Source organism: Chiloscyllium punctatum, chromosome 11 (genome assembly GCF_047496795.1).
Source record: "Chiloscyllium punctatum isolate Juve2018m chromosome 11, sChiPun1.3, whole genome shotgun sequence".
Classification (NCBI taxonomy): domain Eukaryota; kingdom Metazoa; phylum Chordata; class Chondrichthyes; order Orectolobiformes; family Hemiscylliidae; genus Chiloscyllium; species Chiloscyllium punctatum.
This window is the reverse complement of record NC_092749.1, coordinates 109,937,058-109,958,879: the sequence shown is the minus strand read 5'-3', so window position 1 is coordinate 109,958,879 and position 21,822 is coordinate 109,937,058. Positions and strand designations below refer to the sequence as shown.

At 37.6% G+C, this 21,822-nt stretch overlaps 1 protein-coding gene across 2 annotated transcripts in view; it reads left to right on the top strand.

The window, feature by feature from the left end:
• The window catches only part of tasp1 (taspase, threonine aspartase, 1), a 104,178-nt gene extending 83,311 nt beyond the window's left edge, over positions 1 to 20,867 (top strand). For both annotated transcript variants that reach the window (XM_072581518.1, XM_072581519.1), the window contains exons 11-13: positions 2,316 to 2,426; positions 5,699 to 5,772; positions 19,435 to 20,867. In XM_072581518.1, the coding sequence (XP_072437619.1) occupies positions 2,316 to 2,426; positions 5,699 to 5,772; positions 19,435 to 19,527 (278 nt within the window). In that variant the 3' untranslated portion in view covers positions 19,528 to 20,867. The remainder of the gene's footprint in view (positions 1 to 2,315; positions 2,427 to 5,698; positions 5,773 to 19,434) is intronic.
• The last annotated feature ends 955 nt before the right edge of the window (positions 20,868 to 21,822 follow it).

The window sequence follows — 21,822 nt, the reverse complement described above, 5'->3', positions numbered from 1 at the left end:
GCCCAGTTATAGGAAGGATATTGTTAAGCTGGAGAGGATTCAGAAAAGATTTACCAGGATGTTACTGGCTATGGAAGGTTTGAGTTATAAAGGTCGGATAGGCTGGGACTTTTTCACAGTGTAGGAGATTGAGAGGCAACTTTTCTTGCAGTTGATTTTGAAAAAAAAAGGTGTCTTTTTCCCTAGGATGGGGGATTTCAAGACGAGGGAGCACATTTTTAAGATGAGAGGTAAAAGATTTTGAAAAAGACATGAGGTGCAAATCTTTTACTCGGAGGGTAGTTTGCGTGTGGAATGAACACCCACAGTTAAGGTGTTTACAAGATATTTGGATAAGTACGTGAATAGGAAAGGTTTGGAAGGATATGGGCCAGAACCAAGGAGGTGGGACTGATTTAGTTTGGGATTTTGGTCAGTTTGGATGGTTGAACTGTAGGGTCTGTTCTGTGCTGTATGACACTGTTTGGATTTCTGTGTGAATTTGTTTTGTCTACTTTATCTGTTGTAAAATACAATTTCAGAATGCAATCTACTTTTAATCTATACTTCTGGATTTAATTTTTAGCTATTTTTAACAAATACGTTGAAAGAAGAAATGATTTTCAGAGCTCAAAAGTATGCAGAGTGAGATTGATTGGATGGTTCTAGCAAAGGTTTTGCACAGACTTGGTAGGTTAAATGGCCTCTTGTAGTGTTTTATAATTTATGACATTTATTTCCAGCGAGCTTTTTAATTAGCAGAATAGCCTCTTGATTTTTCTTTGAGCTCCAATGTGATTTTCTCATTGGATAGGATTCTAGGTTTTCAAAGGGTGATCGACTGAACACAGAACACACCATCTCCACAAAATTTCCCACCCAGCTTCCTGGCTGAGAAACAACTGAAATTGTTGCACATTGTGGGTGGCAGAGTGAAATTTTACCTAGTACTTGGATTTGAACCTATAACCACAATGGTATGAATTGAATATCTTCAGTAAGTTACCATGCAATTTTAAAGCTAATTAAGAAATTCTGTGGAGAGCAGCCCAACCATGGCCTCAGATGTTTATCAAGCAGTGCCTGTGGTAATGTTGTTCGGTAAGAAAATGAGAAAGCTGGATAAAAGAAAGTCAATTATGAATGAAATAAAAGTAAATAAGAAAGATATCGTTTCAAGAGACAGTTTCACCAGTAGCCGTGTGCCCTTTTCAACGAATTGAGTTGAAAACCTAATTCATAAACAGTAACTGTGACATTTTTGGAGGTGGACAACATTTTAATTAGCCAGTTCTGATGAGGTAAAGAGAACTGGCTAGGAAAAGTAACTATTCTGATTCAGTTCACCTAGTAATGCAAAATTGAAACGACAAGTGCACTGAAGCACCCTAGGTTAATAACTGTTGTTAATTCAGCTCATTCACAATGTCAATCTCCATAATCCCTTTTCAGCCAATTACTTGTAATCACCCATTCTATTTTAAAACTTAAATGGTTTTGCACAGCAACATAATAAAAGCTAAGAATAATAATTAATCATATTTTTTCTTTTTAAAATACTATTCTGAGAAGTAACAGTTTTGATTTTCATATATTAACCTATGATATTTTAAATTTTTCTTTTTGGAATTGAATAGGTACTGAGCACAGTTCAGCAGTGTAGGTGAATCTGTTATCGCACTTAAATATACTGTTCAGACTGTCCTCTTGTAAGGTGGCCATTCATACCATACTGGACCATGGGAACAGGAGTAAGCCATTCAGTCTATTAAGCCTGCTGTATCATTTGATTAGGTCATGGCAGATGCCACTGTTCTGCACTATCTCTCTATCTCTTGGTGTCATTAGCTTCCAGAAATCTTATTGTTTTTTGTCTTGTATCCTGCTAGTTCTTTTTGATGAAGTAGTAATTTTGTTAATAAAATCCTTTGAACGTTGCTAAATAATTGCATGTAAGTATTACCCATCACTCTTACCATCTAGTTTTCAATGTAACCCTGGAAGGCAGTATGTGGAAGGATTCTTTTTCTTGTTCATGTTATGCAGGTGCTCTGTAGATTGCATAACTTAACATTGTTCTATCCCTGGACCTTTATTTCAATGGGAACTGTATCCAACTATCCACCAAAAATGTGATATTTAAGCTAACATGCTGTAGTTTAATTCCCCTTTTAACCCTGGGCTGTGTATAGGATTGTGCAAATTAGCTAGAGTGTCAGTTATCTTGAATGTTAAGGAATAAGTGCTGTTTTGAAACTGGAAGGCTGATGAAATTTCAAATTTGAATCACCTACAGGTTTCTGTTAATAAAGGTGTTTTCTTTGACTCATTTGTAGGTTCACCATTCCTCGCCCATGAAGACACTGTCCTCGGAGGAGTCATTGTTCTTCGCTGCTGCAAATGCTCATTAGAATCCGAATCATCGTTAAACACTCAACCCCTCCTAGGTAAGCAATATAGCAGGAATCTCACTACCTTAGTCTCAGGACGTTCTTTCTTCATGAATCAGTCTGAGTGCATACACACCTGTTCTTTATCAGAGTTAACCAATTGGCACCCCATATCTGGGCTCCTTGACAACTTAAGGAGGTCAGAATGATGCAGCAATCTGTCAAATGAAGTGTCAATTTTTATAAATCATTGCATGGATCAGAGAAGAAGATCACAGCGCATGGATTTTTCAGGCCACAGCAACTGTAGGAATGAAGAGACCTGTGAGGACAACCTCCGAGTGTCTCACTATTATATTGATCAGAGTGATCAAAGAAGTCAGCAATGAGCACATGACTTCTCCAACTTTGAATCGGTGCATCAAGAGGATTCTTGACTTTGGAAGGATGTGGCAAATTGGAAGTATAACTTCACATGACCACACTGCCTTGCTTAGTGTTCTCCTACATAGTTGTCCTAAGGACAACACGTGTTACAGTGTACCTTATTCTTCTGCATGCTGGTACCTCCCATTCTTGGTCTCCATCTACACTTCTTGTTGCTACAGGAAAGCAGCCAACATCATCAAAGACCCCTCCTTCCCTGGTTATACTCTCTCCCAATCTCTTCTGTCAGGCAAAGGATTAAAAACATATCAACAGGTTCAAGAACAGCTTCTTCCCAACTGTTATTGGACTGCTGAATAGACCTGTCTAGTTTCAAATCTAATGTTGATCTTGCTTTTGTGCACTTCCTGTACAGCCATAATCTTGGCTGCCTTGTTCGCTCTAAACACCCTATGATCTATGTGTCCTTTATATGTTATGATCTGCATGATCTATATGTCCTTTATATGTAATGATCTGCCTGTACTGCACACAAAATTTGTCATTGTACTTAGGTACATGTGACAATAAATCAAATCTTAAAATCAAACCTCACTTCCCCAGTCATTGCTCTCAGGTGCGCTCTCAGGCCTCTCAGTCATTCTCCAAAAATGGCATCCTCCTCTGTTTTCTAGCAATTGTGAAGGTATTCTGTTCTTGCAGGAAAAGAGTGCACCCAACTTAAGAGGGTCAGAGACTTAGGGGTGGTAGGGGTTGGGGTATTCCCACCAGTGACCGGTCATACCAGCCATTGGCATTTCATGTCCACCTCCTCCCAAGGAAAGGAGGTCTTGTTCCTGGAAGCTGTTGATGGCAGCAGTCACCTGCCTCAAGGAATTTTTGTGAGAACTGAGCTTCTGCCTGTAGTTGCTCTTTTGACCTGCCTGCTTCCTTTTTAGCTGGATAATATTGTCCATTTATCTGCCCTGTGGAGGGGCATGTCAATAGGGAAAAAGCAGCTGATGCTGCTGGAATTGTCCCTGCTGAGCTGGACTGATTTTCTGTTCATATGTGGGATGTGCATGCCACTGGTAAACGCATCATTTTTTTGCCTGTCCCCAATTACCTTAAAAGTAGTTAAGATACAATCCTATTCTGTAGTCCTGAAGTCACGAGTTGGCCCGTCAAAGGAAGGATTTGCAAATTTAGTTCTGTAAAGGGCGTTAGTAAAGCAGATAGGTTTTCATAGCAAATAATAGTTTCAGTAATGTTAATCATTAAACTAACTTTTAATTCCAGATTATGACATTGCCACTGCGCTACTGCTCCCTCTAGTGTTGTGTGGCTTCTGTTCATGACCCTCAGCAATGGGTGGAAGATGGAGCTGAATAAATTGTTCCAGGTGTGCAGAAGGCTCATACCAATGATCTCCAGGTGAATGAAGTGTAATCCATTTCAAGTGCCTTAGGATAAATTGAAAATCACCTGTCAAGTGGTGAAAGAGCCTTCAGAAGAAGTACTTTGATCAGCCAACTCTTGATGGCAATGGCTGGATCTCTTCAGTGTAACAGATAAAATCCTTCCCAGCTCGTCAATTTCCCTGAAGAAACTCTTGCTGCTGTGCACTCACTTTGGTGATCTTGGCTTCTTAACAAACTTAATGTCTACTAAATAACTCAGCCGACAGATGCAAGGAGAGTGCCTGCTGCCCTTTAATCCAGTCCTGAGAAAAGTCTAAAGAGAGTGGGATCAAACGAGGATCCCAACTTGATACCATTTTCTGGAACTTTTCCCACTTAGTCCCATACCAGTCTCTGGTGGCTCTGGAAAGTTTCTCCTTCCATTTCTGAAATGTTTGCTATATTCAGACACTTGAGAAAGAAGATTGAGAGTATTGTCAAGAAAAGAGCTTGTTGATGCCCCAATGGGGCTAATTTATGATTGGGATTTCTTCTGCTGGATATTGGCTATTGAAGATTGGCTATTCCTGTAAAGCTTCATGAAATGTAATTTTGATATTTTGTCATGTGTACTAAAGTACAGTGAAAAGCTTTGTTCATGATCTGCAGTTCAGGCAGATCATACTAAGCAAGGACATACAGATCAAAAAGACTTAGACAGAGGCATACAGGTTACATTGCATAGAGTGATTTCGCTTAGTGCACAATGTTAGCAAGATCAGCATTATTTGAGGCTAGAGTGTCAATTCATCAGTCTAATAACAGGTGGGAAGAAGCTGTTCCTGAACCTGCTGGTGTATATGTTCAGGCTTCTGTATCTTATACCTGACCGAAGAGGTTGTAGGAGATTGTTACCGGGGTGCAATGGGTCTTTGATGGCAGTCTTTCCAAGGCAGCGAGCCACGTAAATGGAGACCATGGGTGGAAGGTTGGCTTCTGTGAGAGTCTGGGCTGTGCACACCACAGGCTGAGGATCCAGTTGCAGAGACTGGAGCTGAGACCAAGGTCACAGAGTTTTGAGATCAATCCGGAGGGGATAATGCTGTTGAAGCGGGAGCTGTAGTCAATGACCAATTAAAATTGGAAATGCACAAGAGGCCTGAATTGGTCAATATTCTTAAAATGAAAATTTATTTTCAGAAAATTTGTGCATCTTTTTATTTCCAAATAGTGAACAGAAAATAAAGTGCTAAACCAGATTAGAAGTTGGGAAGCAAAGACAAATATGCTTGGCTTTAATTCCATGGAAATTCCTTTTTTTCCATGAGAAGTAATTTTTATAATTAGTCTCCCTTTCATAAAACATTGAAATTTAGATTAGAAAAATCTTCAAACAGATTTGTTTTACAATAACGTCAATGAAATGTAAAATTATGGCTACTGCTTTAAAATAGCCCCTTTTCAGGTTTGTCACCACTACCAGCCATCCTGTGTTGCGGAGTGGCCTATTTCTCTTAGTGCATTTACTTTTAATTAACATTATTTTTAAAATTTCTTCCACAGTTGAGTTTTTATGGAGTCATACCACTGAGAGCATGTGTGTTGGGTATATGTCAACTCAAGATGGCAAAGCTAAGGTAAGTCTAAGTCCAACCCAAGTAATTCCAAGCTTAACACTTTTTAGTAAATGTTATCTTTTTGAACATTTTACAGAGCTGTTTCTGTTATGCGAAATTATGCATTTTACAAATGCTGATCCTAGCTATGGATTCTTGAGAGATCACACAGCTGTGAGGAGAATTTTTTTTTTCAAATTAACTTAAGAGATCTTGTGCTGGCTGACTTAAACAAACTGTGGGTTTCGCAGAAATGTATATTTTGTGGTAGCTTTGAAGTGTAGAGCATACCCCGAAGATTATTTTCTATTGGTAAATCATAAATAGTTCAGATCCCACACTTCTTTTGACAGCAGTACTTGTTTTAGGTTTTCAAAGAAGATCTCTAACCTCGACATTTCATTCTTTCATACACTTGAAAGCAACAAAGTGAAGACTTTTGTGTTTGAACCTCAAAGCATACAGAGTATATCTCAAAAAGATAGAGTCTTGATTTATATTAGAACATCACAGTTCACACAGAATAAAACTGTTGCTCAGTAACAGGTGACACTGGGACATTAAAAGCATGGTAAGTTGGCTGCTTGCTGAGCAGCTTCTCTTCCATTCTTTGACATCTGGTGTACATTGTTTCCATATTGCCCACAAATTCTGCAGCTGGTATTGTTGAAGGCCTGACAGACGCAGCTGCTCTTCTCACTTCAATTTTAAATTACGCTTTTGACCTTCCTTTACGAGACTAATCCCTCTTCACCACCCCCACTTCGAATCCATGGCCACAAATGTTTTTCAGCACAAATACTCAGGATGGAGAAGGGGAGGGGGGAGGAATAGTTGACGAGCTTGATCAAAAAATCTCAGGAAAGGTGGTATATTAGTATTTGCCATTTTAAATTGGATTTAACAAGCATTGCCTGATTGGGGTAAACATCTTAAACCTCAATATAACAGGTTGATCTTTTGAGAAGATTATTTCTGTTTTTATTTTCCCCCTGTTATTATCTCTCCCAATTATTTCTAGGATATCAGCTTTCTCCAGTTGACCTGAAGGTAAACCGTTCAGTGTATAAAAGCTGGAATTTTTTTTTTCTAACCTCTTTAATGACTGAGAAATTATTTAATGAGGGAAGTAGTCTGACACTGTTTATTCTTGGGTTTTTTTATGGGGCTGAACAGTGAACATTTCATACTGCCTTTTGAGATAATGTTATATTTTAATTTTGATTATCATTGCTTCAACTGGAATGTGAAACCTAAAGGATTTATGTTGGTACAACAGATACATTGCTGCTTGTCTTTCAGAACAAACAAAAAGACATTTCAGTTACATTTGTCGGTCAAATATTACTGGGCTAAGAAATACTTAATCTTGTTCCTTTTTGAACAGCTCATTCTTTTCAAAAAGAACTTGCATTCATAGTTTACTTGAAAAAATAATTAAAGGATGTAATTTTCAGTGTTAATGCAGGATATCATGTTAACCCTTACTGAAAAGAAGAAAGCTAAAGTTAGGCATCTCTCAATGTTCTGTATGTTTTAAATCATGTATTTCACATAAAATAGATAAGTTCTTCAGAAAAGCAGATTTCACAGTTCATTTTCTCAAATTTTGGATAAGCCATATGATTGTACATTATATATCAGCCCTGAAAAACAAAGATATGAACGGATCAGATTCCTGTTTCTGAACACTACTTGGAACTTGTCCCGTGAGCATAGATGTATACAAATGGCAGTCAAACATAAAACTTGAAGCACTGTCAAAGCATCCAAAGGAGTTGAAACATCTTTTGTCATTGAACTAGTTTTTATGGTTCATGGTAGATTATGTAACGTTGATTTCAGGTTTCAAATAAGCAGTTATTACAACACTGCAATGGCCATTTGATAAATTGAGTCATTGTTAACCTGATCAAAGTTAATGTTGATCTTGAAACTTGAAGCAGCTACAATGGCAGGATTATCAATTACCAGGATAAACCCAACCTCAAATTTTCAGTGCTTCTATAAATTGGCCATCTCAATGTTTAGTGTTTATGAGCATTGTCCAATGATGGTCTCCCATTGAAGGAAATTCACCATCATTCTATGGAAAAAGCAGTATATTGGATGTCCACTTTATTCCAACGCCTTCATCCTGGTAAAAAGGTTGTGGTGTACGTAGCTTGGAGGAAGACCAGCGAGGAAGTGTGGACGTCCTTTTTGTTAATGGACTGCAAGATTCTACCAAGAACAGATGAAACTTCTGTCAACATAGATAAATGGAAGTGTCCAATCCTATAATTGGTCGGTATTTTCTTGGTTCTTGGAAGCTAATTCTGATGATTTCAGATTGCACCACCAGGATTTAACACCAGGAAGGCATTAGCTTCGCAGCTGCTGCAATCTTGATGCTTTTTCAATAGTTTTAAAATTTAGAGGCACTTGAAATTTCTTGCCAGGCTCTGGGACAGACAATTGTATGAATTCTTACAGACAAGCCAGAGGTGATTTTCAAATAACAGGACATTGCACTTTGTTGCAGATTTGATCAGTATAAAATATGTTTCTTAAAAGTATTATTCAGTTCCAGGTATGCCAGTAACTATCCAGTATGTTACCCAAGTAGCTATTTTTCATACGTGTGTCTGTAATTAGTGTTGATTTGCAATTGGTTGCAACTTTGTTCTACCCAGAAGTGATTACGTGGAAAAAAAGTTTTGTAATGTTCGGAAACACAGGAGAAACATAGAGTCATAGAGATGTACAGCACGGAAACAGACCCTTCGGTCCAACTCGTCCATGCTGACCAGATAACCCAACCCAACCGAGTCCCACCTGCCAGTACCTGGTCCATATCCCTCCAAACCCTTCCTATTCACATACCCATCCAGATGCCTTTTAAATGTTGCAATTGTACTAGCCTCCACCACTTCCTCTGGCAGCTCATTCCATGTACGTGCACCACCCTCTGTGTGAAAAAGATGCCCCTTAGGTCTCTTTTATGTCTTTCTCCTCTCGCCCTGAACCTATGCCCTCTAGTTCTGGACTCCCCCACCCCCCAGGAAAAGACCTTGTCTATTTATCCTATCCATGCCCCTCATGATTTTATAAGCCTCTATAAGGTCACCCCTCAGCCTCCAACACTCCAGGGAAAATAGCCCCAGGCTATTCAACCTCTTCCTATGGCTCAACTCCTCCAATCCTGGCAACATCTTTGTAAATGTTTTCTGAACCCTTTCAAGTTTCACAACATATTTCCTAGTATTGTGTTATGTTGTTTCTCCAGTATCCTGTACAGTCCTGAGTGATTTGTTTTGATCGATTATCAAGACATTTTTCGGATTTCCATTTGAGTTGAACCAACTTGCTTAGTGAGGTGTCAGAGAACCCTCCATGTGATAGACTGTGTGTTCTTCATGTTGCTTGACTTGCAGGGACAGGAGTCAGTTCTCCTATTCAGTGCGAACATGGCTGATCTATGACTTAACTCCACTTACCTCTCTTTGCCCCACATCAGTTAGATTTTTGTTAACCAAAGCATTCATTAGTCTTACCCAAGAGAAGAAATCAATCCAGTGTCAATTGGTGGTTGCAGAAAGGAGTTGTGAACATAGGAGGTACGCTTAGTAAGTTTGCAGATGACACCAAAATTGAAGGTTAGTGGACAGTGAAGATGGTTACCTCAGATTACAACAGGATCTTAATCAGATGGGCCAATGGGCTGAGAAGTGGCAGATAGTGTCTAATTTAGATGTGAGGTTCTGCATTTTGAAAAGGCAAATCAGGGTATGATTTATACATTTGATAGTAAGATCCTGGGCAGTGTTGCTGAACAAAGAGACCTTGGAGTAGAGGTTCATAATTCCCTGAAGTGGAGCCCCAGCTAGGTAGGATAGTGAAGAAGGCATTTGGTGTGCTTGCCTTTATTGGTTAGTGCATTAAATATAGGACTCGGGAGGTCATGTTGCAGCTGTACAGGACATTGGTTAAGCCACTTTTGGAATTCTGCATGCTTTCTGGCCTCCCTGCTGTAGGAAGGATGTTGTGAAACTTGCAAGGGTGCAGAAAAGATTTACAAGAATGTTGCCAGGGCTGGGAGAGTTTGAGCTATAGGGAGAGGCTGAATAGGCTGGGGCTATCTTCCCTGGAGTGTTGGAGGCTGAGGAGTAAAGGTTTATAAAATTGAGGGTCATGGATATGGTGAAAAGCCAAGGACTTTTCCCCAGGGTCGGGGAGTCTGAATCTAGAGGGCATAGGTTTAAAGTGAGAGGGGAAAGACTTAAAAGGAACTTAATGGGCAACTTTTTCACACAAAGGGTGATGTACGTATGTAATGAGCTGCCAGGGGAAGTGGTGGAGGCTGGTACAATTACAATGATTAATAGGCATCTGGATGGGTATATGAATAGAAAGTATTTAGAGGGATATGGACCAAATGCTGGCAAATGGGTCTCGATTAATTTAGGATATCTGGTCAGCATAGATGAGTTGGATCGAAGGGTCTGTTTCCATGCTGTACTTCTCTATGACTCTATCACTCTCTATAAATGTTTCCATAATTTCTCTTCTGAAAAGTCTTTCTCAAATATTTAGACTCTCTCCTAGTTTTATCCCTATGCAGCATAAATTTTTTTCTCTATTTATTTTATCTATACACGCTTAATATCTTAATATTTAGTCCAACACCCTTTAGCCTCTTAAATTCCAGGCAATCCAACCCTAGTTTGTGTAATCTCTCTGGATGGCTTGACCATTGTTGTCAAGTTTTTTAAAATCTATGCTCATTCTGTCCAAGGTCTCATTAATCCAGTCTAACTTGTGATGCCCAGAATTGCTTGTATTACAAGATGGTGATTTTGTTTTTTGAATAACCCATATCTTGGAATTATGCCTGTCTCAGTTTTTCCTTTTGAGGTGTACCAGTTCACAGGTTTCATAGAAATAAAGACATTTGCAGAATAGAAGGTGACCATTACATTCAGTCTATTGTAGGAACTGGGAGTAGGAGTAGGCTGTTAATCTCTTTTAGTCTGCATCACCATTCAATTTGATTATGGCTGATCGTCTTATCTCAATGCTAGACTTCCGTTTTCTCACCGTACCCCTTGATGCCTCCGAAAACTAAACTGTTATCTATCTTTTTTTTGAGGGTATTGAGTGACTTGTTCTCCACAGCTATTATGGTCAAGAGTTCCATGGGTTCACTACCCTTAAAATGAAAACAAAATTTCCTCGTCCCAGTTCTAAATGGTCTGCTCCATATCTTGAGACTGTCTCCCCTTGTTCTAGATGCCCCAATCCAAATCTAAATACACCACTTCCACTGGATCCCCCCGATTATTCTAATAGTTATAGCCTTGAAAAGCGCTACTACATTTGTTAAGCATGATTTATCTTTCATAAACACACACTAGGTTTGTCCAATCCCGCTAATGCTTTCCGAATGTTCTGTTACTTGACCTTTTATAACAGATGTTTTCCCATTACTGTTTGGCGAACCGTGTCAGAGTCTACAAAATTTTGAAAGATGACCACTGATGTATCTAATATTTCCAGGGCCACTTCTTTATTCTAGGATGTCAGTTATGCATATCTGTAGGTCAGGCTGTGGTGATTTGTCTGTCTTAAACCCCATTAATTTCTCTCATATCATTTTCTTCCAAATACTTCCTTCAATTCCACCTTCTCATTCGACTATTGGCTCCCTAAAATTTCTGAGAAGTTATTTTGTCTTTTATGATGACAGAGCCAAGTAATCAGTTCTTCTTCCAATTATTTGTTTCTCCATTCTAATTTCCTCAGCTTTTGATGGTAAGGGACATTTGCCTTTACAATTTTTTTTTCTTCATATACTTATAGAAGCTTTTAAGGTCACTTTCTATATTCCCTGCAATTTTATTCATACTATATTTTGCTCCCCTTGATCCAACTTTTTGTGAATCCTGAAATGCTCCCAATCCTCAGGATTGCTACTTTTCTGCCATTTTTGTATTCTTTGGATCCTATCCCTACATTGTCAATTAATATTGCTATTGAATGCATGACCCTATACATGTTCAAGCTGACCAGGAAAGAATTCACCAACTAAACTAAACCCACTTTCAAGCTGTTGGACATACCCAGAAACTATAAGATGCCAAACCAAGAACAGTTTAAATGTTATAGGTTATTTCTGCATCCTCATATGCTTTCCTGTTTGATTTAGTTTGCTTACATATCAACATTGTTTTGGGTTTCCATTCTGGTTGAAACACTTTGCTTACTGATGTCTTAAGTAATGCTGTTTGGTTGTGCCACTGGCCTGTATTTTCACTGAGTCAGGATGACTTGATGAGAAGGTTCCTTTATTGGGATCTCCAACCCTATGTCCAGAGTTTTCTGGAATTCACATCTCCTATTCTTTATGCACTTTTGTGTGGAACCTTAGACTTACTCACTCCAAGCTTAAAACTTAACAAAGTTACATTTTAATTCTCAAACTTTTGACTTCTACTTGGAGTTACATTGTTTACATAGCTCATCCAGTTAAATTTCTGGTCAGTGCTAACTCAAGGATGTTAATAGTGAGGGATTCAGCAATGCTAAGGCTATTGAATGTCAAGAGTCGATAGTTGGATTCTGTACTCATGAAGATTGGAATATCCTGGCGTGTATGCCACAATTTTTACTTAATACTTAACAGTCCAAACCTGGATGTTGTCGTGCTACGTATGAATGTGAGCTGCTTCCTTATGAGGAGTCATGAAAGATGCTGAACATTGTGCTGTCATCAGCCAATAACCCCACTTCTAAACTTATGATAGAAGGAAGATCATTTGAGTAGCTGAAGATGGTTGGGCCTAGAACACAACTCTGAGGAAACCCGCTACCAATATCCTTGGACAGTGATGATTGTCCTGCAGCAATCGCAACCAACTTCCTTGTGTCCATGTCATGCCCGATAAAGGCATGTAAGATTTATAACTTTAAATATATTCTGTATTAACTGGGCCTACCTCCTTTTTCAATAGACATACAAATGTATGAAATAGAAGCAGAAGTAAATCATTTAGCTTCTCAAGCCTGCTCCACCATTCAATACGATAGTAAAATCTATCGCAAGGGTCAGGTGACTTATGAAATATCAATGTAGATGCCAAAGTATTGATTGTCTGTGTGTAGAATGTCTCCCTTGAATTGAATGGATGTACCAAGACACAACCACCTAATGTTTTGGGGACTTGCTTAAAACTCAACCTCTGAAGCCATAAGCTGTTTCTCTAAGCTTGAAGCTCAAAGAGTCAAATCATGGGTAAGTGTGGAAAGCCATCATACATTCCCCCAGTGCGTAGCATTGGCTTCAAATTTCAAATCATTCAGAGTAAGTGATAAAAGTATTGACCATGTGATCATCTAATGAAACCTGTCCTCTGATTAACCAGTTTTCTTCGAAGCACCAGGAAGAAAACAGACCGACTTCAAATAGCACAGTAAAAACAAAGTTAGCAACATAGACAACATTAGACTAGAGACTGCAAATTGTACAGTATCCAGGTCTCTTACGTTTTCAAGTCCAGCAGTACAGCAAAACAGATTTCTAGTAATAAAACCACAAGCAACCAACTTTGACCTGCTGCAAATCCAGCTCTTCAAGGGAATCTTGCAATAGCTTTGATATAATTTTTGATTATTGAATTTTGATATTTGGTTGTTGAATTCACATAGCAACACCTTAAGAATGGAAAATAAGCCATTCTTCACCACACCTGTAGAGATGATGAGCTAATCACATGACTTATGAACTCTGTAACTTGTCAATATGCACTACTCTTTTGAACTGTAATTCCCTCAAGTGCGCGTGTGTGAAATGTAGCATTAAGGTTTTTGAAGTGTTTATGTGAATAAATAATCATCTTTATTTAAACTGACTCAAAAACAAACTGGTTATTCAATATTATTCATGCATTCAGGGGTAAAGAAACACTTGCATCTTACTTTTCAAAAACTATTGCAGGCAGTAAAGAAAAGGAGGAACACATTTCTCTCTCATTCTGTAAGAGATAGGCATGATTATTACCAAACTTGATTTAAAGTGAAGTCGCACTGGTTGTTTTGATTTTTTTGCCCTTAGGAAAAGCTCAGGAGAAGTGGGTTGCGTTTATTTTCAAAATTAAGTGTTTGTGAAAGATCAAATTGAAACTAGTAGCACTAAATATATATGAAACCAATTTACTAGTGTCTGACTTCTGTTGTTTATAAAGCTGACTACTGAAATAAAAAGATCTATTCAAAAGCAGAATTTTGTCCCTTCTCATTTTAAAATTATTTTGCATGTTTGCTATATATTATTTTCCAGTCAGTTGCTCAAGATCTCGGTTGTGTTTCTCACTAAGTAATGGTCTAACAAATGATTTTTAATGAGCTTTCATCTGTGTATGCTGACTTGCCTTTAATGTTGGTTTTTGGAAGCTTCGTGCCAACATCTGTTGTCTTGATCAGTGATGATGAAAGCAGCTTTTTTGTGGCATGTGGAAATGGCTGGTTATATTATTGCCAATATTGGAAAATAATAGAATTCAACCTGATGTAAGAACAAAGCGAAAATGTTGACCTGATCTCTACAGGTGCAGATTCTGCCCTTGATAGAGTCGTCTTATTTTCTCCTTTCTGTTCTTTTACTAATGAAAGCGATGTGGACATTAAATAATAAAATATAATAGACAAAAAACTCTTTGAAGAGTAATATGTTGAGTCCATTATTTATTTTCCCAGCATATTTTTAATACTGCAGTTATCTAATTCTCATATTAATTTGTAAATCATGTTTTAAATGCATGCTGGAGCAGAGAACTGCACTTTGCAGTAATGTTGATTAATAGAATGAAGTAAATTCCCTGGAAATGAGAGAGTTAATGAATACATGTTATTTTGGATATTTTTGCCTGTCAGTGTGCTTTAAAAGAACCTAGTTTTGTGTGTGTTGCACCAATGAACAACCTCCTGATTGGGCCACTAACATCAGGTTCTGTATAAATTTCATTTTAAAAATTCTTAAGCCCCCAGTTCCTTTCATTTGCAGTATTTTCATGATCCTTCTCTAAAATAATACCTTCTCTAAGCCCATTTTTCAGTGTCCTCATCCCAACCATCTTTAGCTACTTCATTGATGACCTTCTGTCCATTGCAAGATCAGAAGTGGGAATGTGCAATCATCAGCAAACAATGTTTGCTTAGATTAGATTACTTACAGATTACAGTTACTTACAGTTCAGCACTATTTGTGACTCCTCAGGTACTGAAGCAATCCATGTTCAAATGCAGTAAGTCCTGTACAATATCCAGGTTTGGGCTGATAAATATCAAGTAACATTAGTACCACATATGTGCCAGGCAATAACCATCTCCAACATGAGAGATCCTGTCTATCGTCCCTTAACATTTGTTGAGCTGGCCATCACTGAATTCCCCATCATAATCGTGGGGATTACCATTGACCAGAAACTGACTAGCATTACAAATGCTGTGGCTAGAAGAGCAGGTCAGTGACTTGGAGTCTTGCAGCAAATAAGTAATCTTCTATCTCCCCAAAGCCTGTCCCATCATCTTCAAGGCACAAGATCAGGATTGCTGATGAAATGTTCCCCATTTGCCTGGATAAGTGCACTCAAAAAAAATCGACACCATTCAAGACATAGCGGCCTGCTTGTTTGGCACTACATTGACAAATGTTCACTCCATCCTCCATCCACACAGTCATAGCAGCATGACCATCAATAAAAAACACTACATCAATTCAGCAAATCGCCTCAGACAGGATTTTGCAAATCCATGGTCACTACTGTGTAGAATGACATAGGCAGCAGGTACATGGGAACAGTAGGACCCACAAGTTCCCTTCCAATCCACTCACTATTCCGACTTGGAAATATGTTGCCATTCCTTCAGTGTTGGTGGGTCAAAGAACCTGAAACTCCTTCCCAAAGAGCACGGTGAATCTACATACAGCAAATGGACTGGAATATTTCATGAAGGCCGCTCACCACCACCTTTTCAAGGGCGACTGGGAATGGTGAATAATTGCTGTCCCAACCAGTGATACCCACATCCGATGAATGAATTTTAAAAAGTTTACTCTTCCACCTGGCTTAATGTTCATCTTACTATTTTTTCTTATCTATTCTATTTTCTTTCTTTCCATAAGTTGCCAGCTAAAATTTTATATATAAATGCACGTTTTGAGCATTTTGTTACCTCTCCATTCCATAGCTAAGTAGCAGATGTGTAAAATCTTCCAGTTGACACCTTGTTCTTCTGATCAATTGTCATATTTTAGCTCTTAACCTAACGGTAGCCCTGTTTGCATTTGGTCTGTCTGCCAGAAGCTAACATTTTGAAGTGATAAATCCGGTATCTGCGAACCTATGTCATCAATCCTTATTCGAGCTATAATGTTTACAGTTCTCAGCTTGTCACTATTTTGTTCATTTTCCTACCACAAAACCTTTTTAAGTGAGCTGCTGGAGAGAAATACTTGCCATTTTACAGGATTTCATTTCATACAATGAGGATGTGATTCTTGCCTTTGACTAGTTTATTAATTAAATCATACCATGGTGACAATAAAAGTTCCTCAATGTATGTTACATAATATTCATTTAGATGTTTTTATCATTCCCTTTGAATATGCTGCCAATCCACATGTTCTTTCAAACATAAATCAGTATTTTATGCACTTCTGTGTGCAATCTGCTGACCAAATGCAAGAATGAACTCTAAGTGTATAAGGGTATAATGTTTTGTCTCTTGACATTACCTGCAGTCAGATCAAGTATTCATCTGGTCAAACCATTCTCTCCATCCATGGACACAGATGCTATTCATTTTCCACTATTGAATATAAGGCTGTTATTTGTCCCATATATTTATTTTAAAACTGTAAAGTCACTCCCTTTTGTTATATTATTGTGATATGTACAACAGTTTAACAATTTTTTGATCTTCAAAGCATGTATTTCCAGTATTACTGTCAACTGTTTAAACTTTCCCATTGCCATAAGTTGATCAAGCTGACTGTAATTAATTTCTCTTTGCTAGATTGCTGGCAAACAAACTTGACAGTTTTTGATGTTTATGAATGGGCAATTAATAGATCTTATGAAAAGTATGATGAGAAATCACAAGTGCACTTGCACAAATGCAAGATGTCCTAGAATCCTCGGAAGCCTTTACAATGTCCTCCTGTAGAAACCTCCAGTGGCAAGAGGTTATGAATATACAAAATATACAAAAAATATACAAAACTGGTGAGATTAGAGCACCTGGTTCATTGAAGTACACCCATCCGCACATTTCAAACAACAATTCCAAAATACAAAAATTGCACAATTTTCCAGCAGAGGCACAAAGAAAGGACAGAAACTAACTAAAAGCGAAGCATATGGTCATTCTTCTCTAACTCGAAAATAACCAAGTCGGCCTCTATAATGCTGCAGTGAGATCCCATACCCAACTATTCCATGACATAACCACTATGAACAGGAAATGTTTTCTCTCAAAAAAAAACTTGTCTAGCTATCTTCTCCATTACTATGGGAATCTGTACTCATTGCATACATTAGTAAGCAGTACCAAGGGGCGATGATTCTAAAAATTAAATGCTGTACTTCCAAGGATCTATTGAAACTCATTTACTTGTGTACTTTATAAGCAACCCTTCTCATTCTCCCATCTCAAATATCCTAAACAACAGGATAATATGACTCCTTTTAATAGCTGAATTATACCAAATTTATAATTGTGCTTCTCTAATACAAATAGCCAGTGTCTTGTGCTACTTCACAATTCTTTCTGGACTCTTAGGGGACTTGACAGGTTAGATACAGAAAGGTTGTTTCACCGTGTGGGAAAGCCTAATACCAGAGGGCATAATCTCAGAATAAGGGGTCACCTACTCAAGACAGTGATGAGGAGGAATTTCTCTTGAGGATAGTGTATTTGTGGAATTCTTTACTGCAGAGCCCTATAAAGCTGGTTCATTAAGTATGTGGGACTTACTTAATGAATAAGAATCTGATTATTATTATTTGGTAAGGGAATCGAGATATGGGGAAAAGTGAAGTTGAGGGTTATCAGATAAGCTATGATCTTGATGATTGGTGGGTCATATTTGATGGGCTGAGTCTTCTGCTCCCACGACTTAAGGCCCTTTTATCAGGATAAGCTCTAATAAGGCCACAAGATAAAATATAATTTTAACTGCCATTTTTTATACCTCCTGTGTCGCTTAAGGGGGAAAACGTACGATATCCGTGGTACGGTGTCAAGGCTTTCTTTATCCCTAATAATAATAATATATTCTTCTAATATAACATATAGTCATTCCTCTGTATGTGCGAGGGTTCTGTTTATAAGAACCCTTGTGAGTAATGAAATTCCCAAGTGCAGAACCCATTAAAAATACTCGGTAGAAATAGGTTAAAATTGTGGAAGTGTGATTTTGCCTGGACATATTGAATTTTGTTGCTATTAACCTTTTGGCGCAGATCTCACATTCAGAGAATTTTACTGTATGACATTATTCACTTTGCTTAGGCACATTCATTGATTTTATTGTACATGATTCTAATACTTTTGATGTTCATGTTGTCATTTTTACCAATAGCCCATCCTGCCATTTTGTATTGCAACCATAGTTATGCAGAAGTACATGATCTATGAGCCGTGATAGATCTGTGCATCTCTCTGCACTCAACAGTTAGCCTTGGATCTGTGGTAATCCACCATCCTCTCAGTCAAGTGGCTGCAATTGAATCCCTAATCCGTCTTATTTGGATGTAATATTATGATGAGGCTCTTCAGATTGATGAAAGAAATCCTGTGGCACTATTCAAAGAAAAGGGTGGGAGGCCTCATCAGTATTTATCCATTTAAAACTGATACTTGTGAACAATTTGGGATGGGCAATACATAAATGCCTACAGTGCCCATTTCTGGTAAATTAATGAATCAAAAAAAAATTTCTGCACATCACCAACGTTATTACTTGAGGGACATTGCTATGATGCAGGGGAATGCAGTCATGACGCTGTTACAAAAGCACTTTGCAAACGTTTTGAATGATGCCATGTAAATAAAAGTTTTGTTTTGGCCTGTACAACAAGAACAATCTAACATTTGATGAAAAACAACACTCAAACTTCTGAACTAGAGATCCATTTGAATAATATAAACTGAGAATCTGTGAGCTATCCCTGTTATGTAACATTAAAGGGTCCAATTGGAAGGTTTATAGATTTAGAATATACTGAATTTCATTATGTTGTGACTTGTTCAAAATAAAAAGAATAATAGTTTTACCTTAGCCCCTGTGATAATGGGGTTCTCCTTTTAGGTGAAAGAGCAATAGGAAAAGATTTGGTAGTTTGTCAGTATTGCTGCCAAGAGCATGTGTAGTCACCCGAACAATTTGCATAATGTTCATCCGCATCTCTCACTTCATTCTTCCAACCAGAATATTAAGGATGCTGAAATTCTGAGGAAGTGCATACCAAATGTAGTTGTAGAATTTATTGCAAGTATAAATGATATTGATGAGACTTAATAGTGTTGTCATTCAATTTTTATTCTAAAGGAGTAATTGAGGCAATGTTTGATTCTATTTCATTGCCAAAATAACCTATTGTTTGTCTAAAATCATAAAATGGTTAATGTGTTCATTTACAGACTCACATTTCCAGGCTTCCACCAGGAGCTGTGGCTGGGCAATCACTCGCAATCGAAGGAGGTGTTTGCCGGCTTCGAAGCCCTTTGACCTGATAATGCTTGATGACTCTAAATAGCATCACACCACAGTCTTGGATCGGCTGTCCGGCTATAGTGTATTTTGTATATTTTAATTATGTAAAGAATAATTGGGAGTTTTATCTTTTTTGATACAGTAATTGCACTTTGTACTTTATGTATCCTGATTATGCTGATAAGTGCTGCTTTATTCTGAGCATATTATCTCTGCTTAAATTGAAGGTGATTGCAGTTGATTTTCTAGAATATTCATCCTGTTTGTTGTAAAGAAATGCCTAATATACAGTGTCCCTAACATAGCTAATGTGAAAGAACCCTTCTCCCCTGTTTACTTGAATTTCACTTAGAGCATTGCATTCCACATTTGCTACCTGAAAGATTCCAATATATCTATACACTGTATTTAGTAGTGATTGTGTCTAACTTTGATATTATTGGTTTCACTTCATAAAGTAACTATTTATTTAGTTAATATCACACATACCTACCTTGGGGCTGCTAGTCAATCTGAGGTTTATTTGCAAAGGGAGCATTTACAAGGGGAATTATAACAGATGTGATTGTGCACAGTGTGCTATAACACATTTAAATTTCTAAATGCTAAGCTTAATGTAAACTGTTGGCTGTGTACTATTGGTACTATCATGCAGGACATGATCCTGAATTCATCAGCAGTTTTGGCTGAAAAAATAGTGACGTGTAATGTAGGTGGAAAATTATATACTAAAGACTTAAATAGTAAAACTACACATTTAACAGGATTCTGTGCAAAGGGTGTAGGTCCTCAGTGTTCTTTATTTTTATTTTAAATTGCATACAATTAACAGTCATTGGTATACACTGAAGTCAAATTGACTCATCATGATACCCAATAAAAGAGCATTTTTTTCACATTTTTCTTAAATTATATCCTTCACCAAACACTGGTGTCTGCCGACACTTGCTTCTGTGCTTTTGCATTTGGACACCTTCTTTTGAACAGGAACATTTGATATGCTTGATCTGTCTAGCTCACAATGCCACTTCAGCTTTCAGAGTCCATCTTGTTTACTGTAGGAGATGTTGCTGTGCTGTGCAGTTGAGCTTCTTTATAACTGATCGATAAATTATGTTTCCTATTCATAACCTTTTTCTGTTATTTTGAAATATCCTGCTGTAGGAGAGCTCTGAACCATTGGTAATGAATCAATATCTTACGAGTTTAGCCTGTTGAAGTTTGACTGTACCTGATATATTAAACCTGAGATAGTTGTTATTTGTGGATTCAGGACAATCATGGAGGCGAGTAAGTTAAAATGTATAATGTTAAATAAATTATACATCTTTGGAAAATTAAATTGCAATATTAATCATAATGTGAAACGTTTCTCAAATCATTTTAAATGTATTAAATGACATTATTCCTCTCCTATTTTTTTCATTCTCTCTCAAACAGATTTTCAAAAAGTAATGTCATTAACCTAGTCATTGCATCTTCAGACTCCCTGAATTTCAGGTTCTAAGTTATAAGATATGTCTGAAAGCTACATTTGAAGCAGTACCAAACTTTAAAAACAAAGCTTGGCAATTTGAAGACTGTTTTGAAGTGCATGCCTGTAATAAATTTGTGATAGAAAGATACGAAGATCTTTAATACCTTCTTAACTATCAGAAACCTGATGAGTATCAATTTTTTCTTCAGTTCAGTTTAGAAGTGCTGAAGTTTGATTTACAGCTACAAAATAGATTGTGATAGGCAGAGGAGTAATGACTTTGATTTTCAGTGACTATGGGTAAAAGATATTGTGTGTAAATTTGGATTTTTACAGTTGAGTTTAGATATATTTTGAATTGTGTTTAGAACAAATGGAAATTAATTTTGTGCGTGGAATCTTGAGCTTAGGAGAATTGATGTTACACTGTACTAATTCCACTACATATTATTATCCGGGTTAAATGTAGAGCTTGCAAAGATGATTTTAGTTGATTATGTTAAAGTCCTTTTTTTTGTGGGAGAATGTTGTAAGCAACAAATTTGCAAACCATGCACTTGATTTATATTGGGAATCAAGGTTGGGTTCTTGCCAGTTAGGCTTTTTAGCCAACTTAAATTAAGAAAGACAGCACATGCGGCAAGCAGAAATTTGGTAAACCTTTTTTTAAACCACTTTCAGGTTGTGAAATAGTGCAAAAAGAACTGAAAGATAGGAAGTGTTGACACTGACCATTAAAAGAAGGTGAAGTTGGAAGACCACAAATTACTGCACTCCACAACCTTGTGAGCCCACATGCAGCTGAGTTGTCAATGCAGAAGAAGAACATACCTTGCAA